We start from the raw sequence: 18,786 nt of genomic DNA, 5'->3' as shown, positions 1-18,786 counted from the left end.
ACACCCTTGAAACAGTTCTCGCCCAAGATCACTTCTTCAGTTCTTAACCCTCGAAACCCACTTTTAATTATTAAAAACTGTAAGAACAGGCCTAGTGTTTCAGCGTTAAATATGACCTTAGCTGTCCACCTTCCCAACCACAAATTCCTCTCTGCATAAACACCTTTCAATAGATGCAACAACATATGCACTTGTCCCTCAAATTAGTATTCTCATCAAATCCTTTTGTTTTCTTCTTAACTGATTATTAAATGCGTACTATCAATTATCTTCATGCACATATGATTAGGGTTTTGAATCTTATCTATATCAAGTTCTATAACATGAAGCATAAATATGGTGAACTTCTGTAGTTTGTGGATGCTATTGATTTTTGATAGATGTAAAGAGTGGATATAATATGACTACGTGGATCTATTTTTCATTATGCACTATGGATTATATATGGTAGGCTTCCGCTTGACTTTTAGCCATAAACTCATTTATTTGTTCTAGTGGTAGAGTGGAGATGCATATCGTAGTATACAAAATTACAAATGTTTACCTTTTTATTTTTTGTTTAAATATCTTTACCTTATTGTTTTACTCTTTTTTTTTTTGACCGCCCTTATATTGTTTTACTTACTATGTCTAAGTAACCTACAATTTTTTATATGGCTCACTATGCTTTTAGTTCCAAAACGGGTAAAGGTGCGGAATTTGGACTGTCGAAGTATATGTATATCCAAAACTTTTGTCAACGATATTATCCAATATTCAAATTATTTGTTTATTTTAAGAAAAAGAAAAAGTTTATCAAGAATCGAAGCAGATCAGAAAGAGAAACAAAATGTTCAAGATTTCAAGCTAGGAGAGTTTCAATTACCTCCTAAGAAAAGATAAGATCACTCGTTGCAATTCTGTCACGTACTTTTTGGTTTCTGCAATTGGTATTGCAGTTGTTAGTTTTGGTTTGTGTTTTAATGAAGGCTCCTAGGCAGACCTGTTTGGTGTGTGTATTATACCTACTGGTGCTTTGGTTGCATCATCTTCAAAATTGTATCCTTCCCAGAGCATATAAGCCACTTAAGCTTGATGCTTACAGTTAGTCTTTCATATTACTTTATTTTAATTTTTAACCACTATCTCATATAATTTAGTATTTGTGTTATTTTGAAAAAATATAAAAAGGAAAAGCATCTGTATTTCCAAAATTCCTTATAAACCAAATATCATAAATTTTTATCTATATGATATGCAACTTTTAAATAATTTACTTTTTGTAACACGCATAGACTGAAAAGGATGTTGACGAGTATAAATATAACTAAAATAAAAAAAATAAAAATACTATCGAGATTAATTACCACGGGTACGTACGGGCCACGGTTTTCAAGTTTGATATTGCCAAGTCCAAATTCTTCAAAAGCTAGCATACCAAATTTTGATATTGCCAAGTCCAAATTCTTAAAAACCTAGCATATAATTTTAACGAAAACGTTAGACTACATAAAATGGCATTAACAGCAAAAACAAAAATTACTAAGATATTCCATGATATCCACGAGGTATAGTGGCTAAAATACGGTGAAACTGACTATGAACTACCAAAACGGAGTGGTCAGAAAAAACCCATATTTTTCATGTTCTTAAAAGTGAAGAATATATAATATAACTAAGATGATATGATAAGATATCATACCCCTCGTAGATTAGTACCCAAATAAAAAATCAATATAGAATTGATAAAGCAAGACTAGACAAGACGAGGCAGGTCCAAACAAAGTAGTGCTGATTGGTAGAAGGAGAGTTATGAGATGGTCCGGGTTATAATGTTAAGCCATTTTCAAGAAGTTATACGTGTTGGTTTTATCTGATATATATATATAAATCACTTGTGGTCTCTCCTGTGACCACAACGGATTGCATTTGACCACGTGATCTTCTATTTAGCAATCAATTTACGATTGGTATACAAAACCCTTAATAAATATTCCAAACAAAACAATTAATTCGTACATCTACCAAAAACTAGATTTTGAACCAAAGTTCTAACTAATTTCAAGTTATTACAAACCAATTTTTTTTTTTTTTTGAATAATGTAAGATTTTATTCAAAGAAGACCTGTGTTACAATATATGCAACCTTAAGTTGACGGTTCTTGAAGAATTAAAACATAAAACGTGCGAAAAAACCAAGCATGAATTCGATTATGAGCTTAGGCTCTCGAATGGAGCCAAACGCAGAAGGCCTCCGTATGCTTTGAAGGGTTGGTCTGATAAATGAAGGAGATTCTGTTTCGCACCATATGATCATTGATAGTGGTTATGTGATGGGCTGAGAGGAGGGGAGGTTCCTCGTGTCTCCTTCTGTTTCTTTCCCGCCAGAGATTATAAGTAGTGATTTGAAAGGCGTATCTCAAGAGAAACCGTGTGGAGCCTGAAAGTGGAGAATCTATGGTTAGTGCGAACACCTCGCTAATTCTAGTGATGTAACGAGGGCCTATATCTAGTGGATATTACAACCATTATGGTTCAGACTTCATAGTGACCACATTGTTGACGAAATGAGGTTGATCCTAGGTCTAGTCGTCTAGCCAACGGTCTAAAAAATGATATAGTATAGGTTAGTAGAAGGAGATTGTATAAGATCCAAATTAATTTATTGCTTGTAATAACATATTGATAGTTGTGATATAAGTGAACACCTTGAAAGTTGTAACATATTGATAGTTGTGAATTGTGATATAAGTGAACACCTTGAAAGTTATAAATAACACCAAATATCAACCGAACTAAGGAAAGAGATATCTTCCGGCAAAACTTAGTATCAAATGATTTTCATCACACATAACGAAATCGAACACAATCTTTACATATTTTCTGTTACCAAAATTATTCCTCATCTGAGAAAAAATAATCTAACATAAAGAATAATTATGAACAGACAAGAATATGACAATTTAATAAATATATGATTCCGATTTAGCTACGCATTTGTAAACTAAAATTGATTCCGATTCTTATCAAAACATTTTTTAATAATAGCTGATTAGCGACGTATACAACATATTGAATTTGTTTTATCAATATACTGTTACTCTCACGTTACGTAGTTGTGCTCAAGCAGTTGGTTATTTATTGTTTAGCTAGTGATTCAGTTAGAATCACCAGTTACAATAATATACATAGAACATCAACAATAGTGTTCTTGTAAGTGAAGTAAAGTCCCCATATAGGACCGTTTTTAAGTTTAGTGGATCTAAATGTGTGAATAGCGACAACGCATTAATGCATTACATCAAAGTTTATGGTTTTGATCTGATCTCAAGCTATATATTTATATAATTAAATAATTCCTTACAAAGTCAAATCTAATTTCTATATCCTAGTGGCTAAATTTCTATTACTTGATGATTAGTGTAAAGTTGAAGTAAAAAGGATTATAACGCAAAGACTTATAAACAAGGTCCTACATAGATTACAAACCATAGACATAAATAAGAGAATCTGGCACTGATAATATGATTCTTAATGTTGGTGGAACCAGAGACATGGTACTAGCTAGGACCATGGTAGGGGCTGACCATAGATAGGCACCTTCCTTTGCTTAAAAATGTTTCAACGTATTATATAATTCTTATGATAAAATTTCATATATTTTGTGACCATGGTAAAGCAAATAACAACTAGCATTTTCATTTTATGTGGACATAACAAATATAAAACATAAATAAAGAAGAAAAAAATCACATTGGACCTTTTTTTGTGCCTAATTAGTCATTGCACTAAGCCTAAATTTGTAAGTAATAAACTTTATAGGCTTTATTCCTCTTACTTTTAATGAAAAATATATATATTACTTTTAAGATTCAATTTCTACTATACAAATATACTGTAAAATAAATCTTGGAATATTCCGTAAAAGTAAAATTTGGTGTCATTTAATTCTCAATGTGACAAAGACTTGTGATTTTACTTTCTTATAAAACAGGAGGATTACTTTGATAGTTTGATCATTAGAAATGAAAATACCCTCAAAAGAGATATTGGACTCGTGATCAAATTTTTGTAGCCTAACGCTCATATAGTCATATTGCTTCCCAAGGGTGATGGATTGTGTGGATGCTTATGAAAATTATTTATAAGAACATATTCGATTCAAAATATGTATTTGAAATACAGACACATTAGAAGAAGAAAATGAAATTAAAGAAAACCCCCTTTGCACAAAAAAAGAAAAAGAAAAGAGAAAACCCTAAGGCAGATCCAACAAATGTTGAGTAATGTATCGGCTTTAAGATGTATGTCGATAATTATATTCCAAGCAGTCCAAAATTCATATGGCCCTTTATAAAATTATTATGGCCCATTGCAAAACTCATATCTAAGATAGGAAAAGATAGGAAGGCAAATTATATTCCAAAACTTATGGAAGGTTTACGTCAATTTTTTTTTTTATTAAATGATATGGAGTTTAAAAACTAAAAAAAAAACTGAATTACAAAAAAAATACAGAATCAAACTCAAACCATAAATCAACCACAAAAAGTGAGAGAACAACCTGTAGCAAGAAGGATCAAAGCAATACACTCCCAACCATCCAGTGCAATATGAGAATGTGAGATGAAGATCGAACCATTAATGTCTAGACCAACATTAGAAAAGGGGATAATCCCATTTAGATCTCAAACCTCTCAATTGTCTAGCTTTGTGTGGGATACGGGCTTTGCCCTCTATGACTAATTCGGTCCAAACAGAGATTGACTAAGTCAAACATGCTACCAACAGGAAAAAACGGCCCATCAGAACAACGGCCCATCAAGCTCGCCTGCTCGGCCCAACAGGACTTCGGCTCGACCCGATAACACATACGCTCGGCCCATCGCGGTTCGGCCCAACCCGATAAATTCGGAAGGGTAAAAAAAAAGAAATCGCAAGAGAGACAAAGGGAACCGAGAGTTATGATCCAGAGAATTTAAGAGAGAATTGTTGCCTAGCTCATTTATCTCTAACTTTCTGGTTTTCCGTTCTGTATTCTGGTTCTCCGTTCTGTACTTCGGTTTTCCGTTCTGTACTTCGGTTTTCCGTTCTGTAACTTACTGTTCTCTCGTTCATCGTTAATAAAGAAGCTGCTCCGTTCTCCCTAAAAACCCTTACATATTTATTGTTACAACCTCGGTACAAACACTTTGATATATATAGAGAGTAGAGATAATGTTTTGAAAAATGTGGCGAGCTAGGTTGAAGAATAAGACCAAGATGAGACCGCTTGTTTCTTTATTTTCGTACCTCATAATACAAGTTGTCTAACCTTGAAGAACAGCCAATTTCTTTGCTTGTTCGAGAAGCCGAATGGAGCCACTAGATAATGAGGCTCAATTAGGTAGGAGCAGACGGCAGTTGCAGCTTCATGGTAAGAAGAGTCCATGTATCCTTTAACATAAGATCATATAAAAAGAGATGGTCCCTAGTCTTGAAATCATTGCCACAAAGAAAACATGTTTGTTCCACATCAAGACCGGGAGTAGTTATTTGATAATTGGATTACTATCGAAAGTAGACAACCACACAAGTAGAATGTTTAGGGATAGAAACTTGGTGCCATACCAGCTTTTCCCCAGATATATGAGGATGAGGTTTCCTTAGATGAACCCACATCATTTTTGTTGAAAACTTGTTAACAATTATGTCTCTTAACTTTCCCAGGAGCCAGAAACGTCATTGACAACCATTTGATCATTTTCATAAGTTAATCCCTTATCCCTCAACTTTTTCAGTTTTGTGTGAATAATTTCCCTAACTATGTGTGATCTATCATAATCCAGTGATTGTTGTTATATGATGCTAGATTCTCGACCAAACGCTCAGTTTTTTTAATAATCTTGTTTATTAACTCGATACTGGTAATATCTAAATTCGCTTTTTTAATATCCAGGGTGATCCGAGTTTCTTACCACCAGACTAATCCCTCCAAGATGAGTGTACCCGTCGAATAGTCCACTCACTGGGTTTTCTAATGGACGTAAAACATGGTATCATCACTTCGACTGGCCAAGTGGGAGTGGTTTAGATAATTCTATGCTTGAGAGGAATTAATCTTTGGCCTAAACCAACAGGACAATTCCTTCTCAAGTGAGAACCAATATAATTGACCACGACACTTGGTTAATATCTAAATTCTTATCCCAGCACACTTGTAGAAAATGTTCAGGAGTGCAACCTATGTGAACCTATTGTTTGGACATGCTGGAATGCAGTCTTTGAGTTACTCTTAGGCTTCACATAATGACTTAACACGTCCTTAGTGGAACTCATAGATCTTGTTCTATATAAGGGTTGTCTTTGACAAGGTGAAAGACTTGGGCAAGAGGATCCGCTTGCATTCACCCATTTGTGAGTCTTTTGGGGTTTAGAGTTTCCTCAAAAAAATTAAGATGGTATATTGGCTCCTCTGGCAGCCCATAAGAGTTGGCGGTATTCAAATCGAGTATACAAAAAGTGGTTTAAAGATGACACACGTGCATTTTTTAAGTTATGGTGTGTAGTAGATAGATGATTTGAATTGTGACTAAAATCTTTGTGGCTCAGCTTTTTGTCCTTTCTACGATTTGATTATGGACCATACCTTTTTCAATACGTTCCAAATTTTGTTAGGAAATCACACGAGTGTAAATTGTACCTACATTGTAACATGTCACATGCATAGTTTTTTTGCAAATTAAATGCACACGCTTATACATCTGTTATTCTACATTTATGTAGTTGTATACCTGATAAATATATATATTTTGACAGCTATGAATATTCATTTTAGTATAATATTTATAAATATATTTTTAATGATTTACCCAAAGATGGTGAATGCCTAAACGGATATCATATTTTATCTTAATTTAGATGTTTTAAGAACGTTTTTGCAACCATTCTTTTATTTTTGACAAAAAATAAGGGAAAATAAAAACATCATTCTCTTAGTTATATATATTCTTATCTACTAAAAGTACACAAGACAAGAACAAAAGAAAAGAAGAGAGAACACGTAAGAGGAATGAGAACCAAGTGAGTGCATTTCACATCAAAGTTGAGAGAGTGCATTGGCATGTTCATTGTTTGCTCAACGACTAAAAGTGTCTTCTGGTGGATAGTGTCCCATTCTTATGACTTTTGCACGCTCTAAAGTATTAACATAGCATGTGATTACTAAACAAAACTATCCAAGCAATTGTTTCTGTAATTTTTAAATTGCAATGAAGATTTTGACAGGTCTGATTGGTGATTTGTTTTTTGCGGCGTGGTTAATTACTTTAACTAATAAAGAGAAACCAGTGTATGTGAAGTTGTTTACAAAATGATTATCCGAAAGTTATAAATTAGATTATTGTTGAAAGTGAATTTTTCTTTTCTAAAAACAAACGAATCATGAAATAACATGTGAAAATGTTGTTATTAACTAAGAAACTCTCCTCACGGATTTCTTTGCGGTGACACTTTTCAAAGGTTCTTAGCACCATGAAACTCTCCGCACTAGTATTGCATAAAAAGTTTTCCATGTGGACCTCTTCTAAAATCTCCCCGAGAGAATCTTCACACATATTTATCTCCCATATATACTTTATACACGAACAATATGGATGGATTTTTCTGTATTAACATCCTAAAGATTTCACACGTAAAGATAACTAACATGCCACACGAAACTCTCAAAGCTTGGTATGGATTCTTGTATCGTTGACCATCAATATGTAATGCATGTTGTTTAAGTGCGTGTGAGAACAAACTACACCCCATATTTAATAAACATGTATGAAACTAAATATTCCTCAACATGCGTTGAACCTGGTTTTCGCGTGCATAACATAACAATTAACATGCTGACATAAACATAAATGACACTATCACAATTCACCTACCAGGAGATCCATCTATATATTGGGATCAGGAAATCCGTTATACCATTATATAGCAGGTAAACTCTACAAATATGCTATCATTTTCCACAATGAGATGGATTTCCAAAAATATGTTTAACAAGTGTTCTTTCTTAAGAGTTGAGAGCATACGTCTTGTTTTGTCTAGAACATTCATGCCTCTAGCGACTAGCATAGCTCTACAGTTTTTGGAACATCTCTGTATTTCATGATCAAGTTTATACATGTTGTAGTTAGATTTTATATGTTATCTCTTTATGTTTTTTTTGTATATAGTATATAGATTGCTTTTGGTGAATATGCAAAGATTGAGAAAATTATAGAAATAACTTTTTGATTAATAAGAGTTTAATATATGAGTACTAACTAAAAACAGAAATGTTTGTTTGATAAAGAAAAAACAAAACCAACTAAAAATGACAAAAAAAAATTTGCTGAACCATCTTATAAACTTTATAAACGTAGGGAGCATTAACATGTTGTAAAAACGCTAATGCTTATTGGAAAAAAAAAATCATATACAAAAAAAAAAAAAAAACTCATATACATTGTGAATATGTTTAGTGTTTTTGTTCTTGATGTCGCTAGATAGACAATAAATTTTCTTAGTCGACTGAATATAAACATAAAATTAAAGTGCATGCAGATTGCAAGTTAAATGAACATAATTATGCGTAATTTCGAGAGGAGGTTAATGGTATTACCTTGCTTGACATATCACGTGGGCCGTGTCCTCAAAAGCCTATTTAAATTATTTTTAAATATTATTTTTCAACTTTTATTTTTAAAAAATATAAGAAAGATATTTTTCATATATATTTTATATCTCTATATAATATAAAAATTTAAGCGATAACTAAAATAAATAAACAGAGAAAGTTATTTGAGACAGCATATCACATGGCCTTACCATTTCTGTATCCATTATTCCATTCCGAACACTCTTCACTCTTATCCACATGCATCTCCCTCCCCAATTTATGATCATAATTGTACAAACCTATATACTTATAATTTATATGTCTACGAGAAAACAAATTATATTGAATACAATGTTTTTGTCTATTATATTATTCTTTAATAGTTTCTTGCAAACAAAATATTACTTTGACCAAGGGTTAATTAATGTTTCTGCACCCAGAGGTCTGGTGTTCGAGTTCCAGATACTGCGATTTATTAATAAATTTGCAGATTATTGGAGGCAAGTGTGCAGGAGATCTCCAGCGATGTACAATTATAGCCGTTCGCCAGGATTCTACGCAAAAAGAGAAGTGTCCATCAAGAGCATAAAGAAGGAGGTGAAGAAGGTGAGCATGAAGAAAAAGGTGAAGAAGGTGTCGTCTGTCGTGGATCTAATAAGGGTCAGAAGAAATTGTCCGTTGTAGAATCGTCTATGTAACAGTTCTCATAATTTACAATAAATAATAAATTCAGACGATAAAAAAAAACAAAGCATTACATTTCACGAAAAAAAACTGTTTAAATATTTATTTTAAAAAATTGTTAATTCTTTGATAACCATATTTGACCATTAATATTTGATCATCTAGATTCTAGACATCTCACATCTACCATATATGAGATATACCAAATTGTCAAACACTAGTTTCAGTTTTTTCTCCCATTATATCAAATGATCCAATCCGTATTATACAAAACAAATACAATAGATATTTCTTGAATCAAACCAAATAACGAATAGTTGCTAAACAAAAACCTAGCGTGATCGTGTGGTAGAGGTCGTGAAGTTCTCTTACTCTTATGATTTTCTCTTTTACTCATTTGACCGTAAGAGAAAGAAACGGCTAAGATCTCGCGTACGCAACTGGCGGAGACAAATCAGGACCGTTGAAAATAAGAAATAAGCCGCGTCCAAAATCTTTGTGTCCCACCTTTGTCCCCTTGCCTCTCACTTGCCTCCTCATGCTCCCCGACAACGTCATAATTCCCATCTCTCTCTCTCTTTAACCCTAATTTCAAAGCATCTTTCCTTATATAAATCTCTCTCTCTCCCTCACCATTTTACAACACACACAAGCATTTCAAGGATCTTATCACAATCCCAAGAAGAGCAATAACAAGAGAAGAAGAAGTAGTTCAAGAACCAAGGAAGAGAGATTCTTCGTTAAAGTATAGTTAGAGAAAATGGAAGTCATCAATGGGCTTAACCTTAAGGACACCGAGCTTCGTTTGGGATTACCTGGAGCACAAGAAGAACAACAACAAGAAGTTTCTTGCGTCAGAAGCAACAACAAGCGAAAGAACAACGACTCAAAAGAAGAATCCGCTCTTCCTCCTGCCAAGTAAGTTGAGATCTGAAGTTATATTTTTTATTTATCCAAGGTCCTTTTATATCGATTAGTGTACTAATAATAAATCTTGATTTGCTAACTTCAGAACACAAATCGTGGGATGGCCTCCAGTGAGATCTAACCGCAAGAACAACAACAACAAAAACGTGAGTTATGTGAAAGTGAGTATGGACGGAGCTCCATATCTCCGTAAGATAGATCTCAAGATGTACAAAAACTATCCAGAGCTTCTCAAAGCACTCGAGAACATGTTCAAGTTCACAGTAGGTGAATATTCGGAAAGAGAAGGCTACAAAGGATCAGGATTTGTACCAACTTATGAAGACAAAGATGGAGATTGGATGTTGGTTGGTGATGTTCCATGGGACATGTTCTCTTCCTCTTGCCAAAAACTCAGAATCATGAAAGGATCCGAAGTTCCTCCTGCCTTATGATCCATTGTCTCAAACACCTTTTGGTATAGGCAAAAAAAAGTTTGGTGTAAAGAAAGAAAAAAAGAAAGAAAGAGAGATAATTATGTACAATAGAGATACAAATACTTTATATAGATGTAAAACTAGCTTGCTAATTCTGTAAAAGATGAGTTTTGATTATACAAGTTTATATGTATGCTCAAGATATTTGATACTAACTTAACCAATAAAGTTTATTATTTGATACTAACATAACCAATAAAGTTTGAGACAGTGAAAAATATAAAATTTTGGATTAAGAGATGGACAATTTAATGGATATCACAATCGAAAGTTTTCAACTTTTTTTTTTTTGGTTTGTTTAATATAGATGGCGAGAATCTTTAGTCACTATCCAATAACTTGCTCCACCAATTTGGGATTTGACTTGAGCTCTTCTCATCGTCATCTTCGTCGCATTCTTTTCCGACCTACTTTCATCACTCTTTCCCTCACTCAATCGCCGTAAGCTCTTCTTCTTCTTCTTCTTCTTCTTCTTCTTCTCTATATCTCTCTCAATCTCTGTGTTTCAATCCGAAAGTTCATTTCTTTGATGGTGTTACAACGAATTGAGAATCATTGATGGTGTTGCTTTGATGGGTTTCTTCTATTTGATAGTTTTCAATCCGAAAGTTCAATCCTTTGATCGGTTTTCCGTTTGTTCTGTTTTAACGAATTTGAAGGAAATCATATCTATTAAGAACTGGATTGGTTTAATGTTATGGATGATGAATCTGATTAATGGAATTGTTTTGTAGTCATTTGAGATTTATGCGATTCTTGTTTCAGTTGCAAACCTTGGATTCGGAGATTTGTAGCTATGGATTCTTGTGGAACTGATTCGGCTAAAGAAGTGCATGTTGGTTTGGACTCAACTACTGAAGAAGAGTATGCCACACAGTCAAAGTTACTTAAAGAGTTCATTAATATTCCCAGTATTGACAAAGCGTGGATTTTTAACTCTGGTTCTGGTAATCACTTTTTACATATTCAAGTTGGGACTTTTGAGATTTAGATTTTTGAGTCTTTTGTTGTTGGATATCATCTGATCAAATGATGTGATGATTTCACTTTGATGTTTTTACTGCAGGTTCTCAGGCAATGTTTGCCATGAGTCAAGCAAACCTTTTGGCTAATAAAAGGAAGAAGTTTATGTTATCGGGCCATATCTCGAAAGAAAGTAACCAATCTGTAAACTTTCACTGGGCGCCATTTCCCGTCGAGATGACTGGTGCATCGGCTTTTGTCCCATCTCCATCGGGTCTGAAGCTCCTTGTAATTCGAAATCCTGAAAATGAATCTCCTACAAAGTTTGAGATATGGAATTCGTCTCATCTAGAAAAGGAGTTCCATATTCCACAGAAAGTTCATGGCTCTGTATATGTTGATGGATGGTATGGCACTTTTGGCTGATTTTAAAGACAAGTTCTTGTAGAAGTAGAAAAATGAGTAAGGCTTATGTATGATGTAGGTTTGAAGGGATCTCTTGGAATTCAGATGAGACTCGTGTTGCCTATATCGCTGAGGAGCCATCTCGTCCGAAGCCTACATTTGATCATCTTGGTTATTACAAGAAAGGAAATTCTTTGGACAAGGATATTGGAAGCTGGAAAGGTGAAGGAGATTGGGAAGAGGAATGGGGAGAAGCATATGCCGGAAAAAGGCAGCCTGCGCTGTTTGTTATCGATGTTGACAGGTTTCCATCAATCTCTCCCTAAGAAAAGAACAATTACTCGTACTTTTTATGATGGTTGTTTCTCTTTTTCTGTTAACAGTGGAAAGGTTGAGCCAATCAAAGGAATTCCTAGATCGATAAGTGTTGGACAGGTTGTTTGGAGTCCAAACAGTAACGAATCAGCTCAATATTTGGTTTTTGCCGGTTGGTTAGGGGATAAAAGAAAGTTTGGTATTAAGTACTGCTACAACAGACCTTGTGCCATATACGCAATTAAGTTCATATCAGATGAACCAAAGTGAGTTTGTGGCTTCTATAACTACTAAAAGACATATTTAATCATTTCTAATTTCCGAAAAATATCTTATTGAGTTTGTGTTTACTTGTGTTCCAGAGATGATGCAAATGAATTCCCTATTCATAATTTGACTAAGAGCATAAGCAGCGGTTTTTGTCCTCGGTTCAGGTTTACATCTTATGAATTTTTTTCTTACTTTCTAAGTTATGTATTTACTAAGAGTATTTGTTTTCCTTGTTAGTCTGTTTCTAACTGAGCGTTCTTAGACAACTTTTGCTAAACATTTCCCTTATATATAGCGGTGCTGATTTGCAAAGTTCGTTTTAATTATGACCTGTTAAAAACTTACTCTACTCACCAGACAATTTCTTCTTCCCTCACAGCAAAGATGGAAAATTTCTTGTGTTTGTATCCGCAAAGAGCGCTGTTGATTCTGGGGCGCATTGGGCAACCGAGTCACTTCACAGGATTGACTGGCCAAGTGACGGGAAACTTCCTGAATCAACAAATATTGTTGACGTGGTGAGATTATGCAGACCATTTTTTGTTTGTTTAATATATAACTCTTTCTACACAAATAGATTTGTTTTTTAGAGGAATAAGATATAGCAATCAAATTGATATATCTGTTATATGTTATTTGTTAATATTCAAATATAATTCATAATGCAGATTCAAGTGGTGAATTGTCCTGACGACGGTTGTTTCCCTGGGCTCTATGTTACCGGCCTTCTGTGTGATCCGTGGCTATCAGATGGACATAGCCTTATCTTGTCTACCTACTGGCGCAGTTGTCGAGTTATACTCAGCGTAAATTTGCTAAGGTGACTGATGAATTAATATGGAAAGTTTCAGAATTTCCTCCTGCTGCTGCTACTGCTAACTGATGAATATATCTTGAGAAAATTACAGCGGTGAAGTGTCACGTGCCAGCCCTAGTGATTCAGATTATTCGTGGACCGCTTTTGCACTTGATGGTGATAATATTGTTGCCGGTAAAATTTCTGAGCAAGTTCTTAATCTCAGTTATTAACTGTCACAATATCATCTTAATACACACCAGAGTTAAAACAACATTTTTCTTTTTCTTTTTCTGAGTAGTGTCTAGCAGTCCAGTGAGTGTTCCTGAAATTAAGTATGGAAAGAAAGTTCTCGATTCAGCTGGGAAGCCTTCATGGAAGTGGTCGAATATCCAAAACCCGATCAGATGTTCTGAGAAGGTAAAAGCATATATTGCTAGACCGTTTTGATTCAAATGATGTTAGCCTTTTTCCTTATCTATCTTTTGTTTTAATTGTGGCAGGTTATGTCAGGGCTTTCATCTCTTCAGTTTAAAATTCTAAAAGTTCCAATTAGTGATGTTTCTGAAGGTCTTGCGGAAGGTAATGTACACTTAAGTTTTATTTTGGCAAAAGCTATTTGTTTCCAAGACTTGGCTCTGAAAACTCTGTTATTTTTCATGGCAGGGGCCAAAAAACCTATTGAAGTTATATATGTATCGTCCTCCAAGTTTAAGGAGAATGGGAAATGTGATCCGTTAATTGCGGTCCTTCATGGAGGTCCTCATTCTATTTCACCATGCAGCTTCTCCAGGAATATGGCCTATCTCTCCTCAATTGGATACAGTCAGCTGATTGTAAATTACAGGTTTACTTACGAGCATACTGCTCCAAATTTCACTAGTTCATCAACCTTTTAGAGATCCTAACGTGGTATTGGTGACTCATTTGAATTGAAGGGGTTCATTGGGATATGGGGAAGATGCGTTGCAGTCTCTACCTGGCAAAGTTGGATCGCAGGTATTTAATATATGGGCCTGTTATGTCAATATTCTTCTTTTTGACCTGCATTCTGCTTAATTGATAAGCTTCTCTGATGCAGGACGTGAAAGATGTGCTCGCGGCTGTCGACTATGCCATTGAAATGGGACTTGCAGACCCATCTAAAATAACCGTGTTAGGTGGTTCTCATGGTGGGTTTTTGACCACTCATTTGATTGGCCAGGTACTGCAGTTACTTACTTCTGAATTGATGGCACTGGATTAGAAATCATCATCCTTATACCGAACTTTTTCTGTAGGCGCCAAATAAATTTGTGGCAGCAGCTGCAAGGAATCCCGTATGCAACATAGCATCAATGGTTGGGATTACAGACATACCTGATTGGTGTTTCTTTGAAGCCTATGGGGACCAGAATCATTATACAGAAGCCCCCTCATCCGAAGATCTTTCTCGGTTTCATCAAATATCTCCTATAGCACACATATCAAAGGTCAAACCATCCTTGTTTATCCGTCTCCTCAGGACATTTGAAAACATTTTAATGATTCTTCTTGTGTGTTTACTTCTGCAGGCGAAAACACCCACTTTGTTTCTTTTGGGAAGTCAGGATCTCCGTGTTCCCATATCAAACGGATTTCAAGTAAGATTCTCTTTAGTTGCAAGAATCTGAAATTTGTTCAAGTTTGTAGAATCAAAACTCATTGGTTATGGTGTTTAATCGGCGGTATTCTTGATTTGTATAGTATGTGAGGGCGTTGAAGGAGAAAGGAGTTGAGGTTAAAGTTCTTGCTTTTCCCAATGACAATCATCCCCTGGACAGGTAAAAACCACAAAGCCTAGCATTATTGTTGTTCATAGTTATAACATGTTTTTTGCGTCTTGTGATTGTTTATGCAGACCACAAACGGATTATGAAAGCTTTCTCAACATTGCTGTCTGGTTCAACAAGTACTGCAAGCTGTGAGACACCAGATTATTTCGAATACTGAGTTTGTTTTCTTACAAAATTAAAGTGAAAAGAAATGAAAGTTTAAAGAATAATCATTTGGTTCACCGATCTTAGATTGCTTGCAAAAAAAGACTGCGACTTTCTTGTACTTCAGTTCGTGTCATAAACGTTTTGAAAATAAAGTGGTTTAAGACGTTCTTTTATGGAAATCAAAACATAGTTTACACACAATGAGAGTAGGTGGATGAGTTTGCGGAAACGGAAGGTTGCGGTTAGTAACGGTATTGAACTGACTAATATAGCAGCCGGAAGCGAATGTAATTGTATGATATTTTTGCTTGGATGTCACCAATGTGTCATAACAATTAAATAGAAAATATATCAAAATAAACACAATGTTTAAAATTTATAAAAACACTAAAAACATATTATTGTAGTTCAAAAATCGAATATGTAATGCATTTTTTTGTCAACAAAATTTAATGGTTTCATCTTTGAAAAATTTATTAAGAAATGGGACGAAATACAAAAAATGTGTTCCAAGTTGCGGAGTTTTCAGATTGATTCATATAAATATTATTATGTTTCTTCAATGAGTCTAAACGATTTTTTTTGCGGGTGTCAAAGTCAAATGAACTCCAAATCGATTTTATGTGTATGTATAAATATATTTTACAAGTACAATACTTTTTAAAATATTAATATATGTTTGATTTAGTAATCAATTTGATATCAATATGAGAGTGAAAATAATTTTTGTTAGTTTTTACATCAACAACATGAATTATGTTGGTTTAAATTCTATGGTTTAAACGCTCCAAATATTTTATTAATTTATTTATAACATTATAAATTGACACAACGGTTTTAAAACTTGATTTTAAACGAACAAATTTACGCGGGAAAACCAATCAAGCTCTTAGATATATTGGCAATTTTAGCTAGGATAATAGTTATGTTTGAAGTTTGATATTATATGTACAATTCTAAGCAAAAAATCCAATCAAGATTCCAATTAATATCTTGACTATTTTACGCATGAAAAAAATTCCTATGTCACTTTTGTATCAAAAGTAAGACGAGAGGTTGATGCTCAAGCTCAAGTGACATAAAGTGAATCCACTAGTCTTCATAATTTTACAAAACTGAACCTTGAGAGCAAAGCTAAAGTCATCTTGAGATATATACACAATTAAAAAACAAAGAAGCAACTTTTAGATGACGTCAATTGTGCCATGAGAGCACAATCTCCTCAAGCTCTACAATTAGCTCCGACCAATGAGTCTCCTCCTCCTCCTCTTCACCCTCCGCCACCTTCACCTCCGCCACAACCAACCCTTCCGCCAGCTCCACCACCTCAACCACCACCGCCGTTCTTCCTTTTCCCAATCCTACCACCCTCGCCTCTTCTTTCTTCTCCACTCTAAACCCTAACTTTTCCCCTATCGTCTCTGCCTTCTCCACCACTCTTTCTGCCGACACTCTCGCCGTAAACCTCTTCTCTTTTCTCTTCCTTCTCTCAAACAACCCCGAAAGATCCAATCCCGATGACAACGAGATCAAATCAAACGCTGTAATCGCATTGCTCGACTTCGCTTCTTTCTCAAGAAACCGATCCAAGTCAAACACACTAGTCTGAAATTCCGAAATCTCTAAAGATTTTTGAAACCAAACCGTTCCAGTCACAGCTTCTATACTCATCCTCGTCTCCGGATTCGGATCAAGCAACTTATAGATTATAGATCGAGCCGGTTTCGAGATCCAGCTCGGAAACCGGTAATCTCTTCTGTGAATCTTCCTATACATGGAAACAATGTTGGAATCATCGAAAGGAACGTAACCAGCAAGAAGAACAAATAGAAACACACCACACGACCAAGCATCAGCTTTAGCACCGTCGTAACCTCTCTGAGCAATTACTTCCGGCGCTGTATAAGCAGGTGTGCCACAAGCCGTGTGAAGCAATCCGTCACTATTACGATGCTCCGGTAAAGCCGATAAACCAAAGTCGGAGACCTTGAGGTTTCCTTGCTTATCAAGGAGGAGATTTTGTGGCTTCACGTCACGATGAGCGATTCCGTCGCGGTGGCAGAAACTGAGCGCGGAGGCGAGTTGTTGGAAATAACGACGCGCCGCCGATTCGTTAAGGCGGCCGAATCGGTTGAGTTTGGAGAAAAGCTCTCCTCCGGCGGCGTATTCGACGACGAGGTAGATCTTGGATTTAGTAGCCATGACTTCGTGGATTTTGAGGACGTTTGGGTGGTGGTGGAGACGACGCATCGCTTCGATCTCTCGGATGATTCTCGGCTCCATACCGGAATCGATGGTTTTCTTCTTATCGATGATTTTGATAGCTACGAGTTCGCCGGTGGAGATGGAACGAGCTACATGGACTTTAGCGAAGCTTCCGCTTCCGAGTCGGCGACCGAGTTCGTATTTACCGAGAAGAACTGTCCCTGAGGGTTTTTCCGGTGATTTTGGATTTGGAGATTCCATAGTTTGTGGTGGTTGTTGCGGCGGAAATGGTGCCGGAGATTTTTTTTTAGAGGCTTCAGGGACGGTTAGATTATGGTGACTGTTTTTTTCTTTTTATAGGGAAAGCAAAAAAAAGCAAAAATCACTTTAATTTGTTTGTTTCCGAAACTGCCCTTTCTTTGTTTTTTTCTGTCTGGTATTTGATTATTAATAATATAAACGTATTTGTAGGACGTTGAGAATATCGGGAAAAGAAAAGAAAAAAAAAGTAGAAAAGAACGTTGAGATTTCTATTTAAATATCACGCTTGACGCTAAACAACACAACTAATAATAATAATGTTGATTTTGATGTGAAATGTGTGTATAATTCGGTCAAATGGTTAAACTTAACTTAAGATTAAACTTATGTGTTTTTGGAGGAGTTGCCCTGTTGATTTAGGCCAGGGATCGATTCCCTGCAAACGCGCAATTGTTAGATCTCTACTTGGCCACATGGATATGAGCCCTTGTTTTCGGCCCATTTGCATACCCGGAGAGAAAGTCTATCTGTGGGCTGCACTTCCCCCAAGGGATTAGTCTGGGCCCCTCCATAGGTCTGGGATTCCCCTGAGTTATAAAAAAAAAAAAAAAAAACTTAACTTAAGACGTTAAAATAAGATATTAAAGTTCATAAGTAACAAGTAACAACGATATGATGAGTTTCTTTTTTCTTTCAGTGAGAACGTTAATTAATAACTTCAATTATAACAGTGTTTGTAGGTTTTACAGATGTGTATATAAGTATAATGGGTGAATGGTATTGCATTAGTTATATATGAAAATTTTCTATAAATATTGTTTAAGAAAACTACGATTTCTATAATGTCATGTATATTGCACATTTGCACTTATATATTTTGATGAATACACATGAGGATCCACCAATAATTTA

General features: G+C 35.1%; 3 protein-coding genes across 3 annotated transcripts; 2 read left to right on the top strand and 1 right to left on the bottom strand.

Annotated features, from left to right (window-relative positions):
* Positions 1-9,670: 9,670 nt before the first annotated feature.
* LOC9306377 (auxin-responsive protein IAA1) lies at positions 9,671-10,881 on the top strand. The gene is made up of 2 exons (XM_002870260.2): positions 9,671-10,213; positions 10,308-10,881. Exons 1-2 carry the CDS (start codon positions 10,056-10,058, stop codon positions 10,654-10,656), a joined length of 507 nt encoding a protein of 168 aa, XP_002870306.1. The 5' UTR covers positions 9,671-10,055; the 3' UTR covers positions 10,657-10,881.
* A 107-nt stretch (positions 10,882-10,988) lies between these two features.
* Positions 10,989-15,581, top strand: LOC9304349 (acylamino-acid-releasing enzyme). Its single transcript, XM_002870259.2, has 18 exons — positions 10,989-11,139; positions 11,464-11,645; positions 11,765-12,068; positions 12,146-12,370; positions 12,450-12,647; positions 12,744-12,815; positions 13,031-13,169; positions 13,320-13,471; positions 13,560-13,642; positions 13,749-13,867; positions 13,951-14,029; positions 14,114-14,294; positions 14,386-14,446; positions 14,529-14,651; positions 14,728-14,919; positions 15,001-15,069; positions 15,173-15,249; positions 15,327-15,581. Exons 1-18 carry the CDS (start codon positions 11,006-11,008, stop codon positions 15,391-15,393), a joined length of 2,457 nt encoding a protein of 818 aa, XP_002870305.2. The 5' UTR covers positions 10,989-11,005; the 3' UTR covers positions 15,394-15,581.
* Positions 15,582-16,464: 883 nt separating this feature from the next.
* On the bottom strand, positions 16,465-18,019 carry LOC9304348 (CBL-interacting serine/threonine-protein kinase 4). Its single transcript, XM_002868230.2, has one exon. The coding sequence runs from the start codon at positions 17,872-17,874 to the stop codon at positions 16,603-16,605; it is 1,272 nt and encodes a 423-aa protein (XP_002868276.1). The 5' UTR covers positions 17,875-18,019; the 3' UTR covers positions 16,465-16,602.
* Positions 18,020-18,786: the final 767 nt, after the last annotated feature.

Source organism: Arabidopsis lyrata, assembly GCF_000004255.2.
Source record: "Arabidopsis lyrata subsp. lyrata unplaced genomic scaffold ARALYscaffold_7, whole genome shotgun sequence".
In the NCBI taxonomy this organism is placed as follows: domain Eukaryota; kingdom Viridiplantae; phylum Streptophyta; class Magnoliopsida; order Brassicales; family Brassicaceae; genus Arabidopsis; species Arabidopsis lyrata.
The sequence above is the reverse complement of the archived record's forward strand: the minus strand, read 5'-3'. Positions and strand labels throughout refer to the sequence as shown.